The following is a 19552-nucleotide window of genomic DNA, read 5'->3' as shown; positions in this document are numbered from 1 at the left end:
AGTCTTGCCGAGTTTTCCCTGGGGTTTTCACAGGCACCTTTTTCATCAGTTATTTCACAAAAGCCATCTTAAGTTTTCTTGTGAGCTCCCAGTTCTTTTTCGTAAGCCTTTTTGTTCCAGAAGGAGCAAATTCAGCGTGCTTGAACTGATGTGCAAAGGATAGCATTAAGCTCACTTTGCAGTCTTCTGTGATGAGTGAGTTGAGTGGAATGTGTCTGTAACCATCTTCCTGCCAGGAGGAAATAGTATCTAGCTCATCTAGTGTGTGTAAATGGAATCTGTTGCGTTACTGAAACCTTGCATATGATGACTTCTCTTCCTCTGAATTACCTTGTTACCTACTATTTTAATGTCTCCAGACGCAAAGCTTGTGCTTTAAGGCAGTGATGCAAACTCTTAGCCACAATGACAAAGTGTGTGGCATTAAAAAGCCTTTATATTCCTGTACATCGCTGCCTATTTTTAGCAGTGTAGTTTCACTGAGTGAGTAAGTGAGTCATATTGGCCTGAACGTTTTGCAGTGACTTGAATGTTAGTTTTTCAATATTAGAAGGAGAACCTTAAAAGTTTTGTTGTCGGTTTGTTGTGGGTTCTTTTCATTTGTTTCATGAATTTTCTTTAGTGGTTGGTGTTGAAAAGTCATTGTTTTTGGCAAGCAGAGTATGTGGGACCTGTGTGAATTTTCTTTTGTGGACTGTAATAGGACATTAGGACAAAGCTCTTCTCTGAGAAGGTGGTCAGTCACTGGAACACGCTTTCCATGGAAGTGGTCAGGGCACCAAACCTGTCTGAGTTCAAGGAGCATCTTGATGATACTTACCTGTGTGGTTTAGTTTTAGGCAGTCCTGTGAGAAATGAACGTTTTGGCTTGATGATCCTTATGGGTCCCTTCCAACTTGTAATATTCTGTGATCCAGGAGGAAACAAAGAGGACATAGGAGTGTTCAGATCATCAAAACTGAAGTGGTCTTCAGTTCTACTCCCAAAGCTTTGGGGAATTCACAGAAATTTGGGAATTGCGAGATGCTAAACTAAATAAAAATGTGTTAGAAAGTAAGCAGTGGCAACAACTTGCAGAGAGGTCTTTTTTCAGAAGAAATGAGCTCCTTTCTTTGCTGCAGCATAGATGTACATAAACTCAGTCCCTGCGTGTAGCTGACCTCTGTTTCCTTACCTGGTTCTTAAAAAGTGCAGGTGAAAACAGAATTTCATCTCTGAATTTGTAGATGGAGGTATCCTGTTCCTCCTCCATCAGTCTTGCTATAGTTGTTAGCTGTTAATTTGAAATTGAAGTGTTTACAATGACAGAGTCAAGATTTGCCAAATGTGGATGATCCAGTTTTGGAACTGGAAAGAATGATTAAAGTAATATTGGCATTTAATGTAGATAGTATTTAATAAGCATGGGACTCTTAAGTAATTACCTTTATTTATTTTTTTTAATGACTGTATCAACATGTGAATGATTTTCTTTTCCTGATCAGTGTTTTCCCTGCAACTATCCTTCAACAGCAGTGGTGATGGCAATATTAGAGGGTTTTAGGAATTGTACAGAAATGGGTCATGCAATTAAAAAATGATAGTGAATCTTATTTGCAATTAACACCTGAAGATGTATTGCAGTGCTGCTTTGGTGGTGATGGGTGAAGCTCCCAAATACTGATTGTGGTCAGAGTGCTTGTGGGAGATCAGCTTGTGTTGGAACATATGGCTAAGTTTTCAGTTCAGAGGTGTGAGGCTTTTAATCTTAGGCAAGGATAGGTGTTGATACTTGATTTAGGGTTTAGGAGCTGCTAGCAACTCATGAGTCTCTTAGGCTCAAGCATTACTGTGAATAGACTTGACTCATATTTTGGAAGGAGGTAGGCAACTTGGGGAAAGGTGGGGAATTGCATGTGGTAGTTCATTGCTTCTCTTGACTTTTATTTTGGGGGGGTAGGAGACCAGCACAAGTATTTGCCTGTAGATTCTTTGTAGTGGTTTAATTATATTGCAGGCATGTGGGGCGGGGAGGAGAGGGTGAAAAGATAGAGCAACTAATCCATAGTGGATCATAAGAGACAAAACTGTTACTAAAGATGAGTGGCCTGTGTTCTCTGTTTTCTCATGGCGTCTTATTTTTATGTAAGCAGCAGTGTAGGAGGAGTGTGTTGAATAGGTGAGAACCGAGTTGCGTAGCTGGTGAATTGTGAGGGCTGCCGAGTTCTCTCCCACACAGCTAAAATGTGATTAATAGAAGACTTGCATAACATAAGCCACTGCAGAGGGGGGAAATCAGGTTGAATGTGTGTGGCTATTTTGCAAGGTATGGTTGGCTGAGAAAAGTGTACAGGGCTAAACTGAGCTGGGTTAGGCTGGGACAGGAGTTGTGTAGCAAGGGTCAGAGGTGTCTCCAGCCTGGAAGGTCCTGCCCTCCAGGAAGAAACCACTTTAAATTCAGTGAGCAAATCTGATGGGGGAGACAGAGTAGAAGAAGGAAGAAAGGAGTGAGGTGCTTTGGTGTCCTCAAAGCAACATTTTCCTTGCATTGCTTGGAGACCATGATTAGCCAGGTGTTTTTGAGAGTCCTTTAATCCCTTGGTGACAAGGAACAAACCTATAAAGCAAACCCCAGGAATCTGTCTCACCTATGGTTGGGAAAGATCAGGGCTTGGTAAGGACAGACCTGCCCTTTGTTAAGGAGCCAAAGGGAGTGTCAACTCCCCGTCACATCTGCTTCACCTTGTCTCCTCCAGTCTCCTGTGGCAAAACACAAAATTCGTTTCCGATGTAATCGGTTGCAGCAAACAACTGGTGTGATGTGAATTGTGGTTTCCAAGGTTCTGTTTAAAAAATACAGCTACTTCCAGCTGCAGACTCAATTACGTAGTCACTCTTGGGCCTGCCTTGCTAATCTCTTTTTACACTCACCTGTCCCACCCAGTTTTAGTGGAGCAACCACTTAAACAGATCGCAGCATGTGAGCCATGACTGGAAGCACCTTTTCATAATGGATGTCTTTATTTTCCTGAGAATATCTTCCTCGGATTCTTCGAGGGTGACCCATGCTGTAATTATTTCCCTGCAATCGTGGATGTAGAGTCCAGCCTCCCTTTAGGTAATATTCTGAAATTATACCTACAAATTGTAAGGCAGAGAAAAAGTATACCAGAGATGCTTTGTGTTTTATTCAGAATTTGTTTACCACTGTCAGTGAAACCAGTAAAATACTAGGTCTTCCCTTAAGTATCACTGGTTGGATTTTGTTGTGGGATAGAATAATTACTTGTTGCCACGGATTATAGGGTGCATAAGCATAACTCTCAAAATTGAAACATAGTTTCAAATGACACCATTTATTATTATTGTTGCTATTATTAATATTATTACTGTTGTTGTTATTATTATTGTGCTTTCCCTCAAAATCGTAAAGCTTTACAGGAAGCTGAAGATAATTTTTATACACATTAGAGGTTGCTCTGTGAGCAGAAAATGGGAGATGCTCAAGGTCGGATAATTTGCCAAAACTTAGTAGATGTGTAATTCCTTCAGCAAATATATCTGAATTTTTTTCAAGATACAGATGGGAAAAGAGTTCCCTGGTGCTACATGGTAATTTTTTCCACTCTTCCCTAGGCTTTATGAGATCCCTTATCCTAGTATGCTGTGGGTGGAGGGGTGGTGCTTCCCAGGGATCAGGAACTGGTGTTAAGCAGCCTGTCTGTCTGGGCTGCCAAGGGATGTGGTCCAAGGAATGCCTGGAAGCCAGTTCATGAAACAGCCTGTTTACCTGGAAGCCGCCACCTGTGCTGTGGAAAAGAAGGAAACCTAGAAATGTACTTTCATAGGAGCAAGAATAACTGGTACTAAGGAGCTTTGTATACCTTTTGACTTCTTAATTTTTTTATTTTTTTTGTTTCTTCTCTATACCCTCATCATAGCAGTTTACCCATGCTTATAAGTGAAAAAACAGGAATGTTTTTAAGGTTTAACAGGCCATGGAACAGCAGACAAAGGGAAGTCCATCTATTGGACTCTGCAGCTTGGCCCATGTCTCTGCCTTGTTTAGCCAGATCTGAGTTTCTGGAGGAAACAAGGAGAATCCTGTGGCCAAAGGGTGTCGGAGCAGATGGTCGTAATGGTCTCTTCTGATTTGAAATCTTAACAATTCTCACACACACCAGTTGCTCTGTTTTAAATCGTGTAGGAGGGTGCTTTCTGATAGAATGGGAGCATGAAATCAGGCAGGAATGGGGTGTGTAGAAGCTGTTGCCTACAGTGGAAGATTGCCTGTTGTGCGGAAAAAAAAAAAACCTCAGTGGGAAGTAGCTCTCCTCTGCAGAGATTGAACAGAGGAAATGTCTGCTGCCCCAGGCTGAGGAAATCCTCGTTCTTCCACTGACTTTTAGGAATATCAGGACAGTGAGGAGAAAGTTCAGGTTGTTGTAGTAGCTGAAGGGGATAGGTTTTGTCCAAACTTGATTCCAGGGCTAAACTATTTCTGTTATTTTTGGCTGTAACTGCAGAGGGCTGGTGGGAGGGAAGGAAAATGAAATTTAAAGTTTCATTTTTCTTGGCCCATGTTTAGTGTCTGCTGAGTGTTCCTGAAAGTCCAAGTGACTGCTTCAAAGACACCTGGAGAAAGGCTGGGGTTTTTTGTGTGCTGAGCAGGACTGCAGGTGTGTGAGAGCACTTCTGTGATGATACACAGAACAGTTTCCTGCTCTGTGAAATTTTGTTCATGTATCATATGGTGCTTGAGATATGTAGCTGGCACTTAAAGTGGTTCTGTCTAATATGGCTCTTGCAATTGCTGGAAAACGTAGCAAAGCACTCTAGACCTGATTATGTGCTGCAAGCTGTAGAACAGGGGAAGATACTCTGCAGAGATGCAAATTTGTTAGGGGCAAAGGAAGAAAGGAGAGCTGGATCTTTGTGTTTGGGATGGGTTTGACAGACACCAGAATACAAGAGTATGAGAGACTGCCTTAGAAAGGCGAGCTGCATGTTGTCTGGGTAGGCTTCTGGTTGAAATTCAGTCTGAGAAGGGAGTTAGATGTTTGTGAATTTTTTTTATTTTATTTATTTATTCATTTCTCTTCCTTAGGTGATAGGATTAAGTTTATGGACATCTGAATGGCTAATTAAGCACTGGCTTGCAAATAGATAGAATGACAAAGAGGAAATCTCTGTATCTGAAAGTGTGATATCCAGTTACTACTGTATGGTAGTGTGATGCTTCTCTTTTAAAATATGAAAATGTGTTGGGTTTTTTTTTTTTCCCTTTGTTTAAAAACTAAAGGACCTCTCAGGTATTCGTATCGAGTGAGATAGGCAGACCAAAATAGAAATATGAAAAGTGTGTTCATGAAGAAAGTTGGAAAAGGAGCCCCCAAGCTACTACTCAGTAATCTGGATTACATCTCTGTGGTATTGTATGCATGCATTGAGATATTTTGCTTCATGTTTGTTTTCTGGAAGGTAAGGCACTTAAGTTGCAAAAGTGAATACTGGATAGAGTTGAAATTTACTTAAATGAATTTTTAGTTATCAAAATGTCTGGAAAAAAATAAACACCAACAAGAATAAAATGCTCCTTGTGATGTTTTCCTAGTTCATCACACAGTAAGTGTGGTTTGTTTTATTTTTTTAAAAAAACCCTACATGTGTTTTGCAGGAGAAACTGTGGAAGGTCTTCGGGAGAGTGATTATCTTCTGATTCATTCGTGTCGGCAGTGGACAACAATTACAGCTCACAGTCTGGAGGAGGGTCACTACGTCATAGGGCCAAAGATAGAAATCCCTGTACATTATGCAGGTAAAGCTATTGTTGACCCGAAATGCAAATTTAAAAATAATGAATTGCCTACCACTTACACTGATCACTGTGTTTGAGAAAGTGTAGCTAAGCCTCTCATGCCATTTTCTATGAGTTACCTTTTTAGTAATGTTACAGAGCAAGAGATCCTGACTTGCTCACAGGGCTGCTAAATAGATGTATTTCATTGAGCAGCACATTGGCAGAACACGTAGCTGTGCAGAGGAATTGGTTTCAATTTGAGCATAATGAGTTGCCAGCACTTCTCATGTGTGAATGTGGAGATACAAGTGTGAAAGTTTGAAATTACCTTGAAATGTTTGGTCAAAGATGGAATAGATTTTACATTCAAGCTGGAGGGGATTTTCTGATATTTCAATGTTAAACACCAGGGACTTTTCATAATACTGCAGTTTTAAATTAATGCTCCTCAGTAATGCCTTGTCTTTATCTGCCTTTTTGGGTGACAGAATAATACTGTTGTTCCAAGTAGCTATGATCCAACTAACCTATATTTATTTTATGGTTTCGAATTATTTTTACTTTCCTGGGAAATTATTTTTAGTACTTTTTCCTGCTGTTTAGTGCTCTTATTCACAAGCTGAACAGAACACTACAATGTGAGTGGGAAGTGCTTATCTTACAGCAGTAGATAGAAAACTTTTAACAGCTGGAAAGTGTGAACTGAAACAGTCATGGCTACAAAATAAAGATGTGGGCTTAGTGTTTTAATTAGTCCTCTATTTACCAGTTTTCAATTGAATAATGTACTTGGCTCTGCTACAGTCTCACTGTGCACTGAGGGTGTGCTGAGTTGGACAAGACCTGGCTGAATTGCTTTGTGTCAGTCACACCAGTGCTGCAGCTGCAGTGATGCACCCTATTCCAAGGACAAAAATTACACCACTTGCCTTCTTAGGTACTGTTTCTCTTTCAAGAGAACATGAATTTTTCTAAGATACGTTCAAAAGCTTTGGTATGATGGTATATAGTGTATGCAGCTTTAAAACTCTCTGAAGTAAACTTTCTTAGCATAAACCTTTTCTAGTGCTTATGCTCAGTAATATGGTTTTGGTTTGTTGGGTTTTTTTAACACCTCCTGGCTGCATAAGCTCCAGTGGTGTGGACAGATAAACACTTGACTTCCTTTGAACTGAATGCCATGTTTGAAAATCCTTACACTGATTCCTGGAAGAAGGAGAATGGAAAATAAAGTGGTTATTGGCATGAAGGAAGATCTTAAGGGGTTTACTGAAGACTTGGTTTGGTTCTTTATTTTTAAAGTTAACAAAGATATGCTAAGCAGAGTTTCCTGACTCTTCACATTTCCATTCATTCATATCTTAAATTTACACAGACATCAGTGTGTGTAAATGGAAACAAAATCAAAATCTACCCCCTGAGATACTGCAAAAGTGTCAATGTGCTTTTCTTCCTGGCTTGTGTTAATGCAGGAAAAGAGGGTAGGTTTAGTTACCAAAATATGTTTTGCTGTCAAAGAAAGTTCCCTGCCATGAAACCGTCACTAACGAGATGAAAATACCTGAAAGTTCAGAAGCTTCCACCTAGTGAGGGCACTTACTGAACATGTGGTGAGCTCCGGTGTTGCCAAAGGAACTTCACAAAACTGGTCTGTGCTAACTTGTAGAACCAGAGCATGTCTGATGGACTTGCCTACATGAAAGGAGAGGTGAATGTATGTGTGTGAAGGATTATTAGTGAAGCACTGCAGTTTGGATGTTAACATTTAGGATCCTAAGTGTTAGCAGTTAGAGGTGTCTTCCATACCCTAAAGGTTGACTTGGAGTACCACGCAGAGGTCTATGAGCTAACACTGAGTGTGCTTTCAGTGCTTCCCAGTGCAGTGCCTCATGTTCACTGCTCTTGGGATCCAGAACCCTCTGCTAGAGAGGCCAAGTTTAATGGAGCTGCCTGGGATGAGTGCTGACCTGGATTATAGGACTGGTTTTTGCATGGTTAAACTTCAAGATTCTGTCAGCTAAGATGTACTGCTACCAGAATGACCCTTAGAACATAAGAGTTCATTGAAATTACTTTCTAGGTTTGTTTTTGCTTTAATAGAATACCTTTTTTGGGTTTTTTTAGCCCTAGAAGAATTTCAATGTCGCAAATTGCAACAATGATTTTGGTTATAACAGTTGAGCAGGAAGAGACAATGAAACTGATTTTATTTTCCTGAGATTACAGCTTAAGTATCAGCAAGTCATCACTCATATATACATAAATATGAGCATAAAGTAAATCTTATTTTGCTACTTGCTAAATCAGGTTTTGATACACTTATTAAACAATACAATAAAACAAATACAAAGCAAATACAATAAAGCCTTACTAAAGAAGGGGAATGCTGTATTTTACATTTAAGTGAAATTTTATTACCAGAACCTGAGTTGTGCAGTCTTGCTGATGGTACTTTCCCTACTATGAAAGTGCTACCCTGGTTGTTTCATTTGGTGGTGGCAGACATGGTTAATTTTTGCTGTTAAAGATCATATATGACAGCTGTTAGTGTAACCATTCTCTCCTGAATATTCTCTCCAGTCCGCTTCTCTTTAGAATAAAAATAAAAGTTAATGTAGCATCAAGTTAAATTTTTATGTAATTAAAACCAAATAACTAATGTGTTTCTGGCACTTAAAACAACAGAAGTCTTCACATGCATATAGAATGAAGAGCATATCAGAATTAATGTCCTGATATTGCCCTGTTTTGATGTGAAAGAATGGGTTTCACAGGACTCCAAGGTAAACCATCACAGCAGATGGACATTCCTTTGGTGTCGTTTGCTTTCTTCAGGTACACAATTCAGACTTGATACTTACAGGAAGGTCTTATCAGCTCTCTGTCTGAACTAGTTTTGTTTGTTCCTGGTACTCTGGTGTCCTTAATTTCTACTCTAAAAGCAAGTGTGTGTTACCAATACCCTCCAGCTGATGTTACGTTTTTTTTAGGCAGCATGGTAACCTTTACCTTGATAAATGTCTCCCCTAATAGCCTCTGGAAAATACTGGTTTATGATCTCAGTTTGGAAGATACAGGACATGTTAGTACCCTGCACTTTGCTGTGCTGATGCTTGCCAAGAGGGATATTTTTCATTCTTCTGCAGAAGTTCTGCACAGGAAGATGTGTCCCAAGGATATGCTGGTGACCACATCTCAGATGTATTCTGTGATAACTGAAAGGCACTGAAGACACTCTCAGGGTTTTAATAGTGTGGCCCTCAGGTGTTTTCTGATTCTTCTTGCATTACCTTCCAGGACTCTACAGCTCAAAACTATCAAAAGTATTTTTGAGGATTCATCAGCTCAAGCCGCAGAGGTGTTCTGCTCTGGCTGTAAACGGCTTGGGCTCAGTCTGTTGTAAATGCCTGTGCTACGTGGCCACAGTTGTTCATGTGTGCAGCCTGTTGATGTGAAAGTGGATGATCAAGTTGGACGTGGTTTCTTAAAACCTGCTGCTCAGGAAAAGTGGCAGAGAAGGCTGTGGAGTGTGTGCATACCCCCACCTACACAGTGCAATGTTTTCTTTCAAAGGCCATGCTACTGTTGGTGAGTGCATGCAGTGAAAGAAAAAAGTACTTTGGGATGAGTTAGCAGCATCTGGGTTTTGCCCCAAATACTCCCACATTTTATCAAATCATAACAGGACTCTTATTGTTGTGGTTTTTTAGGGCCTTATCTCTTGTTGTAACTGATGGTTCATTTTCTCAACTGTTTGGTTTTTTCCATTCTGAGAGGAAAGCTGTTCCTTTGAGATGATGTTTAAAATAAAATACAAACAAATGTACATTTTACAAATGTAAAAATCCTTTTCTTTTTCTGTAGTCTTCTACTCAGTTTTGCCCAGAGTTTGGAGGGAATGCCTCTTGCATCTCTGCTGCCATCTGTGTGCGCACAGGAGTCAACTAATAACAAAAATACTTCTATAAAGATACTAGAAAGTAACACCCTACTCCAGGGCGTGCCACACTAGCACATCCAGGATGTTGAAAATACTCCTGTGAACTCACACCTCCCTATGACAGAGTGAAGGTGTGCAATTGCTAATACAGAGTAATCACTGGTCCCCTGCTCTGGGTGCTTACCTAAGTGTGCTGATAGCTTTCTTAATGTCTTTTAAATGAGGAAATATAAAACCTTGTCATGTGAACCTTCTCCAGGTGGAGTGTTGGATGGGAATGAGTCAGAAGGCCCTTCTCATGTTTTGGAAGTGGTGTGCAACAAACACCCCACGGAAACCTGTTTCTACTGGTTTGATTTGTTAATCACGGAGCGGTGCCTGATGGGCTGCTCCTCCCCGTGTCCTGCTAACAGGGGAAGACGCTCTCTGCAGGCCTTCTCAGGAGTGAACTTGCCTTGGCAACAGGAGAGCAGGACAGCTCCCTGAGATTTGGCAACATGCAGCTGCAGAAGTTTCTCTCTCAGGTCCAAAGGCATGGCTGCCTCCAAGACACAGTTTGACCATTCCTCTAGGCCTGTTGCTATCCACTCTGGAAGAGCCATCCCTTGGCACTGAGGGGGGGAGCATGGTGTGAGTCAGGCATCTCCCAGTTGTCTTGAGCTGCTGTTCCTCATCGGCCGCCCTGAACCTGCTGCATCCCTGGTTTGGAAGGTCTGGAAGAGTTCAGATTTTTGCTTCAGTCATGCTGAGCACTCTTAGATGTTTATGGTATGTTGGGTCTTCTGTAAGTTTGCTGTAGAGCTCTCTCCCTGGCTCTGGGGAGAAGAACAAACATTAGACTGGCACGCATCCTGTGCTCATTGGCATTATAGTATCTGCTGCCAGCTTGTGTTACTTTGGGGACAGAGCCTGCTTAAGTTCAATTCAGACTCTCCACTCCCTCAGATGCAATTTAATGCTGTGGAAGGTGGTGCTGGACAAAGAGTGCTTTGTCCGGTGCTTTGTCTCCCTGGGTGGTGCCAGGGAAAGCTGTGCCTGTTCTTCTGAGAGAGTAGAGCAGCACAACTCTGATGGGGTAATTTAAAGTTCAAAGAGCTGGGTAAGATCTAAGGCAGGGAGGGACACTGCCTTAGAGAGAGAACTGAGTAGAGAACTCAGGTGAGTCCTTTCCGGCCAACAGGCACACCACTCCCTGATATGAAATGTCTCGCACTTTAATTTGTGTTCTTTCTGCTTTGAACTTGACCTGGCACCGAGGTATCACATAGTTCTCCTGAGGCTTTTGTGCTCCGCAGCTGAATATGACTTTCTGGAGAGGAGGGCCCAAATGCAGTGCTCCTGAGAGAGGCAGGCTGCCATGTGTACGTGGGCTGATAAATGATTAATGAATGGATATCCTCAGAAGAAAACCAAAAAAACAACCTACCCACACATTTAATCCCTCCACTACTCAAGTTTTGTTTGTTTGTTCTTTTTTTCTTCTTGAAAAGGGTCGTGCATCTGAAAAGCAGTCAGAGGTTTGAAAACTTTTCACAAATACTTCTAATAAAAGAAAGCATTGCCACCAGCATATAACCTTCAAGCTTTTAAAAGAGAAAAAGGACTTCTGTAGTTCTGAATACTTGACTGTGTGAAGTGTCTTGAGAACAGCAACCTTTTTCTCCTCATAAACATGTAGAAGAAAATGTATATGTTATTAATTTAAAGGTCTGATTATAAAGTAGTGCCTGAATATTGTGGAGAGAGAGAGGGCATTCATCATATTGAACAATTTTTGCCTCCTCGACTCTGAGATAAGTAATGTCTGTAACTATTGTAATTGCTTATGTAGCATCATTATGTGCTTTTTCTGGAAATGTTTATGCTTTAAAATATATTTATTGACTTGATTTTAGTTTGTTGCTACCTCATTTTCCCCACAAAGACTTAGTTTGTTTTAGTCTAGGAAATCACAGCTTTGTAGTCTGGAAATTCTTCATATTCCTGACTTCTCAAACCTGTCACCTTGAAAAACTGGATGAACTCTTCTTATATACAAGCAAATATCCATATTCCTCTTCTTTTTTTTTTCCTCAGAGAGTTACCTTCAAGTTGTCAGACTTTCCCATGGTCTTGTCTGTTGTTTCACTTTCTGTGCCCATTTAAATTTTGGCAAACACTTCTCCATTGATCGACAGTGCAATATCAAATTGCAGAATCAAAATGCAGTCAATGAGATTACTGGCAAAAATTGCTTATTTCTTTTGCATCTCTGGGTACACTTGTTCTTCCTGTTCTTTGACCTCCCTCTATTAGCCAGTCTGGTGAAGCAGCAGCTTTTTACCTAATTTTAATGAAATATTCCCCTTTTGTTAGATCACCTGTGTTGGACAATCTTGTCTACTTCACATTTTGTTTTATAACTGCTACAAAAAGTACACGTATGTCTTCCTTCTTCCCCCTCCACTTCCCCTTCTTCTAGAGTCGTGTGCTGACAGCTTCCTAGAATGGAAGCTATGGATCAGCAGTACCTTTTCAGTGTGGAGAAATTATTCAAATTTAGCATCAAGGGAAATGATGCTGTGCAATTCTTCATCAGGTTGCACAGCTGAGAATCTTTCACTTTTGACTTCATCTCTCTGGACCCAGCAAAACTTTTTTTGCTGTGTCTACTTTCCCTGAAGTTACCATCTGCATAAGTTAAAATCAGCAGACTGTGAAACTGTTTCTTTGTGTATATACAACCTTATGTCTATGAGACATTCCTGGGATCCCCTACAGAACTTGTTATATTTGCTTGATGTTCAGTTTGGTAAGTGGATGTATCAAAGTTTGTATCCAGCTTTTAATGATACTGTGGTCAAAACTCTTTTTGTTCCAATTTACCTTTCAGATATTTCTGATGGGCCAGACAGCAAAACTGGAACTGCTGTAAGAGTCTGCAGCCCTCAAAGACTGTTGCCCTTTGATGTAATGAGAAAAGTAGGATTAGTTTACAGGGTACTAATATTTTAAACAATGGAGGAAACATCTGATTGTGTCCCAGAAGTTCATGGAAAGAAAATACTTGCATTTTCTCTCTTGCTTTCTAACCTGGAGTAAGAGTCTGTGGTTTGTAGACACCAGTTCTACTATTAAATATGCTTGGTTCATGGGATTTGCTTAGTGCCTTAAGCACAAAGGGACCAAAAGCTTGTGATGGCAGATATTTTTCAATCCTATTACAGTGAGGTACTAGGTGGGAGGAGTCTTGATCTCTTGCTCTCCTCTGCTTTGACTTCAGCACAAGTATAATCTTATCCTTGTTTTAAAAAGAAAAACCCTAAGATTTAAACCCTCACTGTTTGTGTTTTATTTGTGAGAAGACAAGTAGGAAGAGAGAGGGAAAATTTGCAGCTTCTACAGCTGAAGACTCCTAGTATCACATGTTCTTCTCAGACTTCCACAGTTCTTGGCTGTTACTCAAAGTCTGCAAACTTGAAAGTTGCTGAAATTCAGCTGACCTTACAAACATTGTCTGTTAGGTGGTGTTGGGGTTTTTTGTTTCAATTTGTTTGCTTGTTTCAGATCTCCAGGGGCAGCAAAAAAGCTGATTGGAGTTGCATCAATTAGGAAAAAGTTCTAGAGGCTCGTACAAAAGAAATTAACTGGGGAGGATGACTTTTTGAAAGACTGCAGTTGAGGGAAGGGTAGAATAGCAGCCAGGAAGCTGGTTCCCAGAAGACTGGGAGATGGCCTGAAATCACACAGGATTTGCTTGGCATTGCTTGAATTACTTTGCCTTAGCTCTTGGCTGGTACAGTGGAGGGCTGGGCTCATTTGCATGATGCTGGAAGGACTTAAGTGCTTGGGAGAGGGTCTTAAAAGCTGCCTGACTTAACCACTGGGAATCTGAGAGAAAAAAGGCTGACCCCCACTGGGAATCTGAGGTGTATTCAGTGCTGCACTCGAGGTTCTGGTCTGATCCTGCATTTCTATTGGTTTGAAGCTATCCCAAGCACTAGCTCCTGAGTTCTCAAGAGGCAGCTGTTCTCCTCTTTCCTAGGGTCTAACTTCAGAATTCAAAGGGAGTTACATGAATACTACAGCCTCCCCAGCTGGTGAGCTCCTGCCAGCAAGGCTGGGGCAAGGAAACAGTGCCTGTTTCTGGGCACTGAGCAAGGCATGAATAAAGTGGGAAGCTACTTCACCCCTTGCCTACCCTGACAGGTCTGTAGAGAACCATACAGTTAAAAGTCTTTAAGGATAGTTAAGAAGCTCAAAAAGGGTTTCTTAGTCTATATTCTGTAATTGCAATCTGGATCTTCACACCAGTTTTCCTAAAGTAGGAATTTTACAGTTTTAACACCACCCGTCTGGCCTTGAAGTTATCCCTTAATGAGGTAAAGAGTAAAGAGAAGGGAGTTGTAAAGGCTATGTTTAATCAGTTAAAAAAATGCTTTCCCTTCTGTGTAAACTTGGGGGAAGAATTTTTATTAAATTCTGAGAAATGGTATATTTTGAGTTGATGGCTCATATGGGCAGTGATGCTTTTTGTTAATCTCTTACATAACACTGCATGAATTTTCATATGGAGTACCAGGTGCAGAAGAAAGCAAGCGCATGTGACTGCTAGGAATGAAGCAGCCACCAATGCAGCTATCCCATGACTCTTACCTGGATCGTGCTTCATGCTAGTAGTGGATGAAGACTCTTGCAAAGAAGTACAGTCCTTAATGCTTGGGGAATTTGGTTAATGGGCTACTGCAAATTTCTGATTCTTCTGCTTTTGATTTCACTTTGTTTTGACTCTATCTCCTCTTTTTCCTTTACTGATGACTTGTTACATGGACTAAATCTGCATGGGAATTTGTGAGGGAAGAAATTGCCATGAGCTTTCTATAATTAGTCTTTGAAATCTTTTTCAGACAGACTGTCCCTTTTCCTTCTGGGGGCTGGAGGGGGAACTGTTACAACTGAGCTAACATGGCAAACAAGCAAGGCAAAAATTATTGATGTCTTTCCCTTCTGTAAATACAGAACCCAGCTGGCAAGAATGTAGAGCAAGAATTTTGATAGGTCATGTGTGTTTAAGGAGGGAGCTGCAGAGAAATCTTGTCTCACTGGATGACGTCATCCTGTGAATTTTTGGATGCCCAAACAGATGATTTTTTTTTTCCCCTTCTGGAGCCAGTATTTGCTGCTGAAAACAACTGATAGGAAGTGTGGTAGGAATTCTTTGGTCAGCATCCTCCCTATGGAAACCAGCACACTTCACGTCTGGGAACGAGAGCTGGTCACGTCAGTGCTGCCAATTAAAGCAGCTGACATCATTGATGTCCTAAGCTTTGACTGAACTACTGTACCAATTGGTGCCAACAGGAAAATAAAACTGTGCTATTTCAGTCATGTATAACTGTTTATATGGAGAATGTAATTTGTGTGTTTAATTTAGCTTGTGATCCAAGGCAGTGATTCTGCTGTGTCAGGGAAAGAGACTTCTGTGAGCTTTGAAAGTTAAAGAAGTGGGAAAACTGGCATTTTCCTCTGTCGTGGGCTGTTGTGCAGAGATTTTCTGTTCTCAGTTGGCAGAGATGAACTTGTTTCAGTGGCAGGGCTGGGGGGGAAGCTATTAACACTAATAGCAAAGGTGACCATTATTACCTGCATAGGAGGAACATGGGCATTTAACTTCTTGCTCTGAAGGACCTGTGCAGCAGAGAGAAACTGAAAGCCTGTACTTACTTTTTTCAGCTTTATGTACAGACATGAAGCTCTGTTTTCCATTCATCCCCTTTACTGCAGGGGAGCCTCAACTCTTCTGTTGAACCCAAGTGTGCAGTTTGATTCCAGAGCTGGGTGGAGCAGGGGCAAAGAAGGAAATCCATTGTATGTTGTAAGAGGGCTTTCATAAATGTCCTCAAAGGAGGAACACCAGGCTGCTGAGCCACCTGTCACAAAATCTACAACACTGACAGATGCTACTGTCATCTTGGATGGTTGATAGCCTATGTAGAGTAAGAAAGACCTTTTAAATCAATGTGTTAAGGTTATGTTTTTCAGGGGAGGCACCTTGACATCATGCTCTTTCAATATTTGTCAGCAGTTCAACCTTTCCAGTTCATCTCACATGAATTCTGTATTGCAGTGGACTGGGAATAGCCAGCCAAGGCTGGCTGGCTGCATTTGAGTGGCTGAAATAATTCAAGCTGGCTGAGTCTGTTTTTTGTTGCTTTGTTTCATGGCACTCACCTGATCCTTCTTTTGCTGTGTGTGAACCAGCTCATTATGTGAAAGGTCCCGTTTTTGTTATGATGGCTGCTCAGAAAGGAAGAGGGATGTGTGAGTAAGATGCAAGATCCCACCTGAAGGTCTTCATCAAAATGATGAGAAGTGCATTTGTTGTGTTCTGCCAGAATAATTGATTTGTGTATTTTATTTAAATTTTTAAACAATTTATAACTTTTTGAGCATAGGCAAGTGTGAGGTGTGTGTGTCTGTGGAGGAGAAAGTGTTCAGCAAAAAGTACTGACTGAGGAAAGCTGTCTCTGATAAAAGGCTGCATGGGCCTCTGCATTTCCAGACTCAAAAAGTAAAGTCTCTGTAGGGCGAGTGGGATCACCATGAAGCTTGATGGAAAAAATGAAATGGCTGAGATGGATGGGCAGGATGACTTGAATAATCCAGTTCTTTAGCTACTATATCTCTACTAAATTAATTACTAGGGCTCAAAGTATGTGGGAGAGCTAAGATACTGGCTACACAAATGGCATCACCAAAAAGAGAAATAAAACAAAGCTGTGCTGCATTAGATTCATGGATCTGAGTTGAGAGATTCTTAGAAATGTGGCTTAGAAACCCAGAACCAGCTGCTGGGAAGGATGTGTCCCTCAGAGTCAGTGTAGGAGAAGAGCTAAAGCATATCCTGGGGTGTGTGATGGGAAATACTCTGAGTAGGAATGAAGTTGCTGTATGATACTGAATTGACCTTAGGCCTTGCTAGACACTGTAGGGCTTTGCATGGGGGAAATGGACAGTACTTGTAACTGTTCACGGTATCAGATTTTTTCTATGCAGTGCTGTTGAACCATCCAAGAAGAGAGTTGCTATAGAAACATAACATGTGAATATAGACAAACTTTCTAAATAAAATCAACAGAAAACCTGAATTTGAGTTCAGACTGGCAATGTCTTAATACAGCATGTAAATTGAAGAGAGAGTGACATTTATAATAAGATCTAGTATGCATATGTTCCTATCTGAAAAACTGCTTTATCTGAGCCTAAAAAAAGCCTGAGATGGACTCAAAATCCTTAGGGTTGGGGTAAGTTGGTGGTTCTCCTTTTTTTTTCAATTTAATTGCTGCTGACTGACCACTGTCCCACTTCAGAAAGTCTGTGTCTGCCTGTGGGTTACCTATGTGTCTAATGGTGTGTCAGTACACACTGTCAAAGACACACAAAGGTGTCAAAGGATCTGATGGATCTAGTGAATCCAAAGGTCTCCAAGAGCTGTTCTGGGTAGATGGCTGGCACTAGATGTGCTTGTGCTGGCTTTTGTCATCCCACTTGCTGTGAGAGTGTTTGGGCAGTAGTAGGGAGGGAGAGGAGTGGGGGGGAAGTGCTGATGGAGGGGAAGTAGGGGACAGTAGCAGCAGCATGATGGGTGGTGGTGGATAGCAGCAGGAGGAAGAGATGGAGGGACAAGGGTTCTCCACTGGGAGGTCAGGCAACAGCAGCCTTGCAAGAATGAGGCGTTCTGCCAACCCTGCTTTGGGATTGGGGCTCCCCTGTCAAACTGGTAACTTGCTCTAAGCACCGAGTAGCTCTTGATACTCTGCTTAAGAAAATTTCTGGTACCATTTTAGGAAGAAGTTGCTTTGCAAATCTGCATTTCTGGTTAAAATTCTAATGACTAGAATTAGTCTGTCTAGAAGAAAGAGACATATGGCAAGCAAATGGCCCTTTTTAATGAGCCTCCCACTCAGCAGTTGGCTGCTCATCCAGTTTGTGTGTGGCACAGTCTTCAAGCAGCATCTTCTTGCCAGATTAAAAAAAAAAAAAAAAAAATCCTGGAACTTTTTGGTGAGTTTCCTTTCAGGAAGGGGGGTGGGAAACATCATAATGTAGTAGAGAAAGACAAAACTTCACTGTACCTTTTGCAAAGCCGTAAGAAAGTATTCCAGAACATGGTTTAGAAAACTGGAAAGCACACAGTTCTTTACCTCTCAGTAGTGGCTGGGTACGATATATACTTTTTCAGAGCATGTGAAATTTTCAATGATAAATAAAACAAAGTAACATAATGTCTGACTTCTGAAAGTCACAGTAGTATGAAAAGCTGTAGTAAATGATTGCAGCTGGTCTATAAAATCCTATTAAAATTAATTTCAATAAGTACTTTTCAGAAAATACTCTATTTGGTAGCCAGTAGTGGGTTTGCAGGATTGATGGGACCATTATTTCTAAACCGTGGGTGCCACCAGTATGGGAGCATAAAATTTATGATGATCAGTCTGTGCTGCTTTTAGTGACTGTGTGACTGATCTAAGAGAAAGTCATTGCCAAGGTGTAAGGATTCATGCAAGTAAAACCTTATTTCCTCATTCAGCCTTATGACTTCAGATGAACTTGTGGCAAGGTCAGGCTGTGCTTCAACACTTAACCTTGCCTGCTGAAGAGTATTCTGTGCTGTGGAAATGACTTTTAATATTGGCTCTGACGTTAGTTTGTTCTCATGTTGGAATTAGTTTGCGTGTAGCAAAGGGAGAATACCTCGTGCTTCATCATCTTGTCTGCTAACCCCTTCTGAAGTTCTGCCTCACCCCTTGTGCAGTAGCGCTGCTTTTCCTTCTTGCTGTGATTTCTAACACTTTTCCCTGCCACTCAGTGATTGCTTTGAAAGTGCAAGGTACTTTGCCACCCTCTGTGTGCATTTGTGGCTCCCCAGCCCTTAGCTGAAGAATGAGGGCTGCTTGTGCAGTTCTTTATCTTGAACACTGCCACTACATGGAGGGATCCTCTGTAGGAAAGAGGCTGGTTAAGTACTTCTACAAGAAAAAAAGATGTGTTTCAGACCTGTTTCAGTAGGACTGCCTGAAAAAGAAAATGGGAGGTACTGGAGTTCACTGGGGTGGTAACAGCAGCAGTGTGCACCCAGCCCTTCACCTGGTGCTGTTTACTTTGTCTTTACTTGCCGTGACTAAAATCCTTGTGGCTCTTTCAGAAGAGAAAAGGAAGCCATTAGCAGCAATGACTGTGTTCATCCGGCTCTTTTGATAACATATGAACTCGTAATTGCAACTTAAAATAACTTCTCCCAGTCCATCCCTTGGCTGTGCAGTTGTTATCTACACAGCCTGGAAGCAGAGCTGTGCTGCTGGCCCCAGGCGCTGCCAGGTCTGGTGTCTGACAGACTAGCTCGAAATCTGGGGAAGAGCTTTTCAGCTGGCCAGCACAGTCTGAGTGTTGGAGGTCTTTTTGCAGACTGTTAATCTTCAGTCTTTCAGGCTTTCTTCCAACTGTGTCTGTCTAGCAGGGACTCTTGGGAAGCTCTCCCTCCCCAGGCCTTGCCTGGACACAAGCCAGCTGAGTGTGAACATACAAACCTCTTCTGTGTCACATTGCTGGTGACCAATTATAGCAGCACAATATGGAGGGGGGGAGAGCAGAAGCATCTGACCCTCTGTATTTGCCAAGTCATATTATCATAGCAAGGTGTGAGTAATAGCCTCTCTCTTTCTCTCTTTATGTATATACACCCCAATATCAAATCTCACTTTGATTTGATTTCCAAAGTATCTGTATACCCAAAGGCAGACTACATATACTTCATCTTTGTGTGTAAGCAGTAAAAATCATTCAGTGTGGGTAGG

The 19552-nt window shown here is 41.4% G+C and overlaps 1 protein-coding gene across 3 annotated transcripts in view; it reads left to right on the top strand.

Annotated features, from left to right (window-relative positions):
- Positions 1-19552, top strand: part of GAREM1 (GRB2 associated regulator of MAPK1 subtype 1) — a 112537-nt gene that overhangs the window by 17005 nt on the left and 75980 nt on the right. For 2 of the 3 annotated variants that reach the window (XR_014591335.1, XM_083874433.1), the window contains exon 2: positions 5657-5797. Coding sequence is in view for 2 of the 3 variants with exons in the window: in XM_083874433.1 (XP_083730559.1) it covers positions 5657-5797 (141 nt within the window). In the remaining variant the exon portion in view is untranslated. Of the gene's footprint in view, positions 1-5656; positions 5798-19552 lie in introns of those variants that run through there. The other variant, XM_083874434.1, reaches the window with a different exon arrangement.

Source organism: Zosterops lateralis, assembly GCF_965231275.1.
Source record: "Zosterops lateralis genome assembly, chromosome: 1".
Classification (NCBI taxonomy): Eukaryota; Metazoa; Chordata; class Aves; order Passeriformes; family Zosteropidae; genus Zosterops; species Zosterops lateralis.
This window is presented reverse-complemented; position numbering and strand designations above follow the sequence as displayed.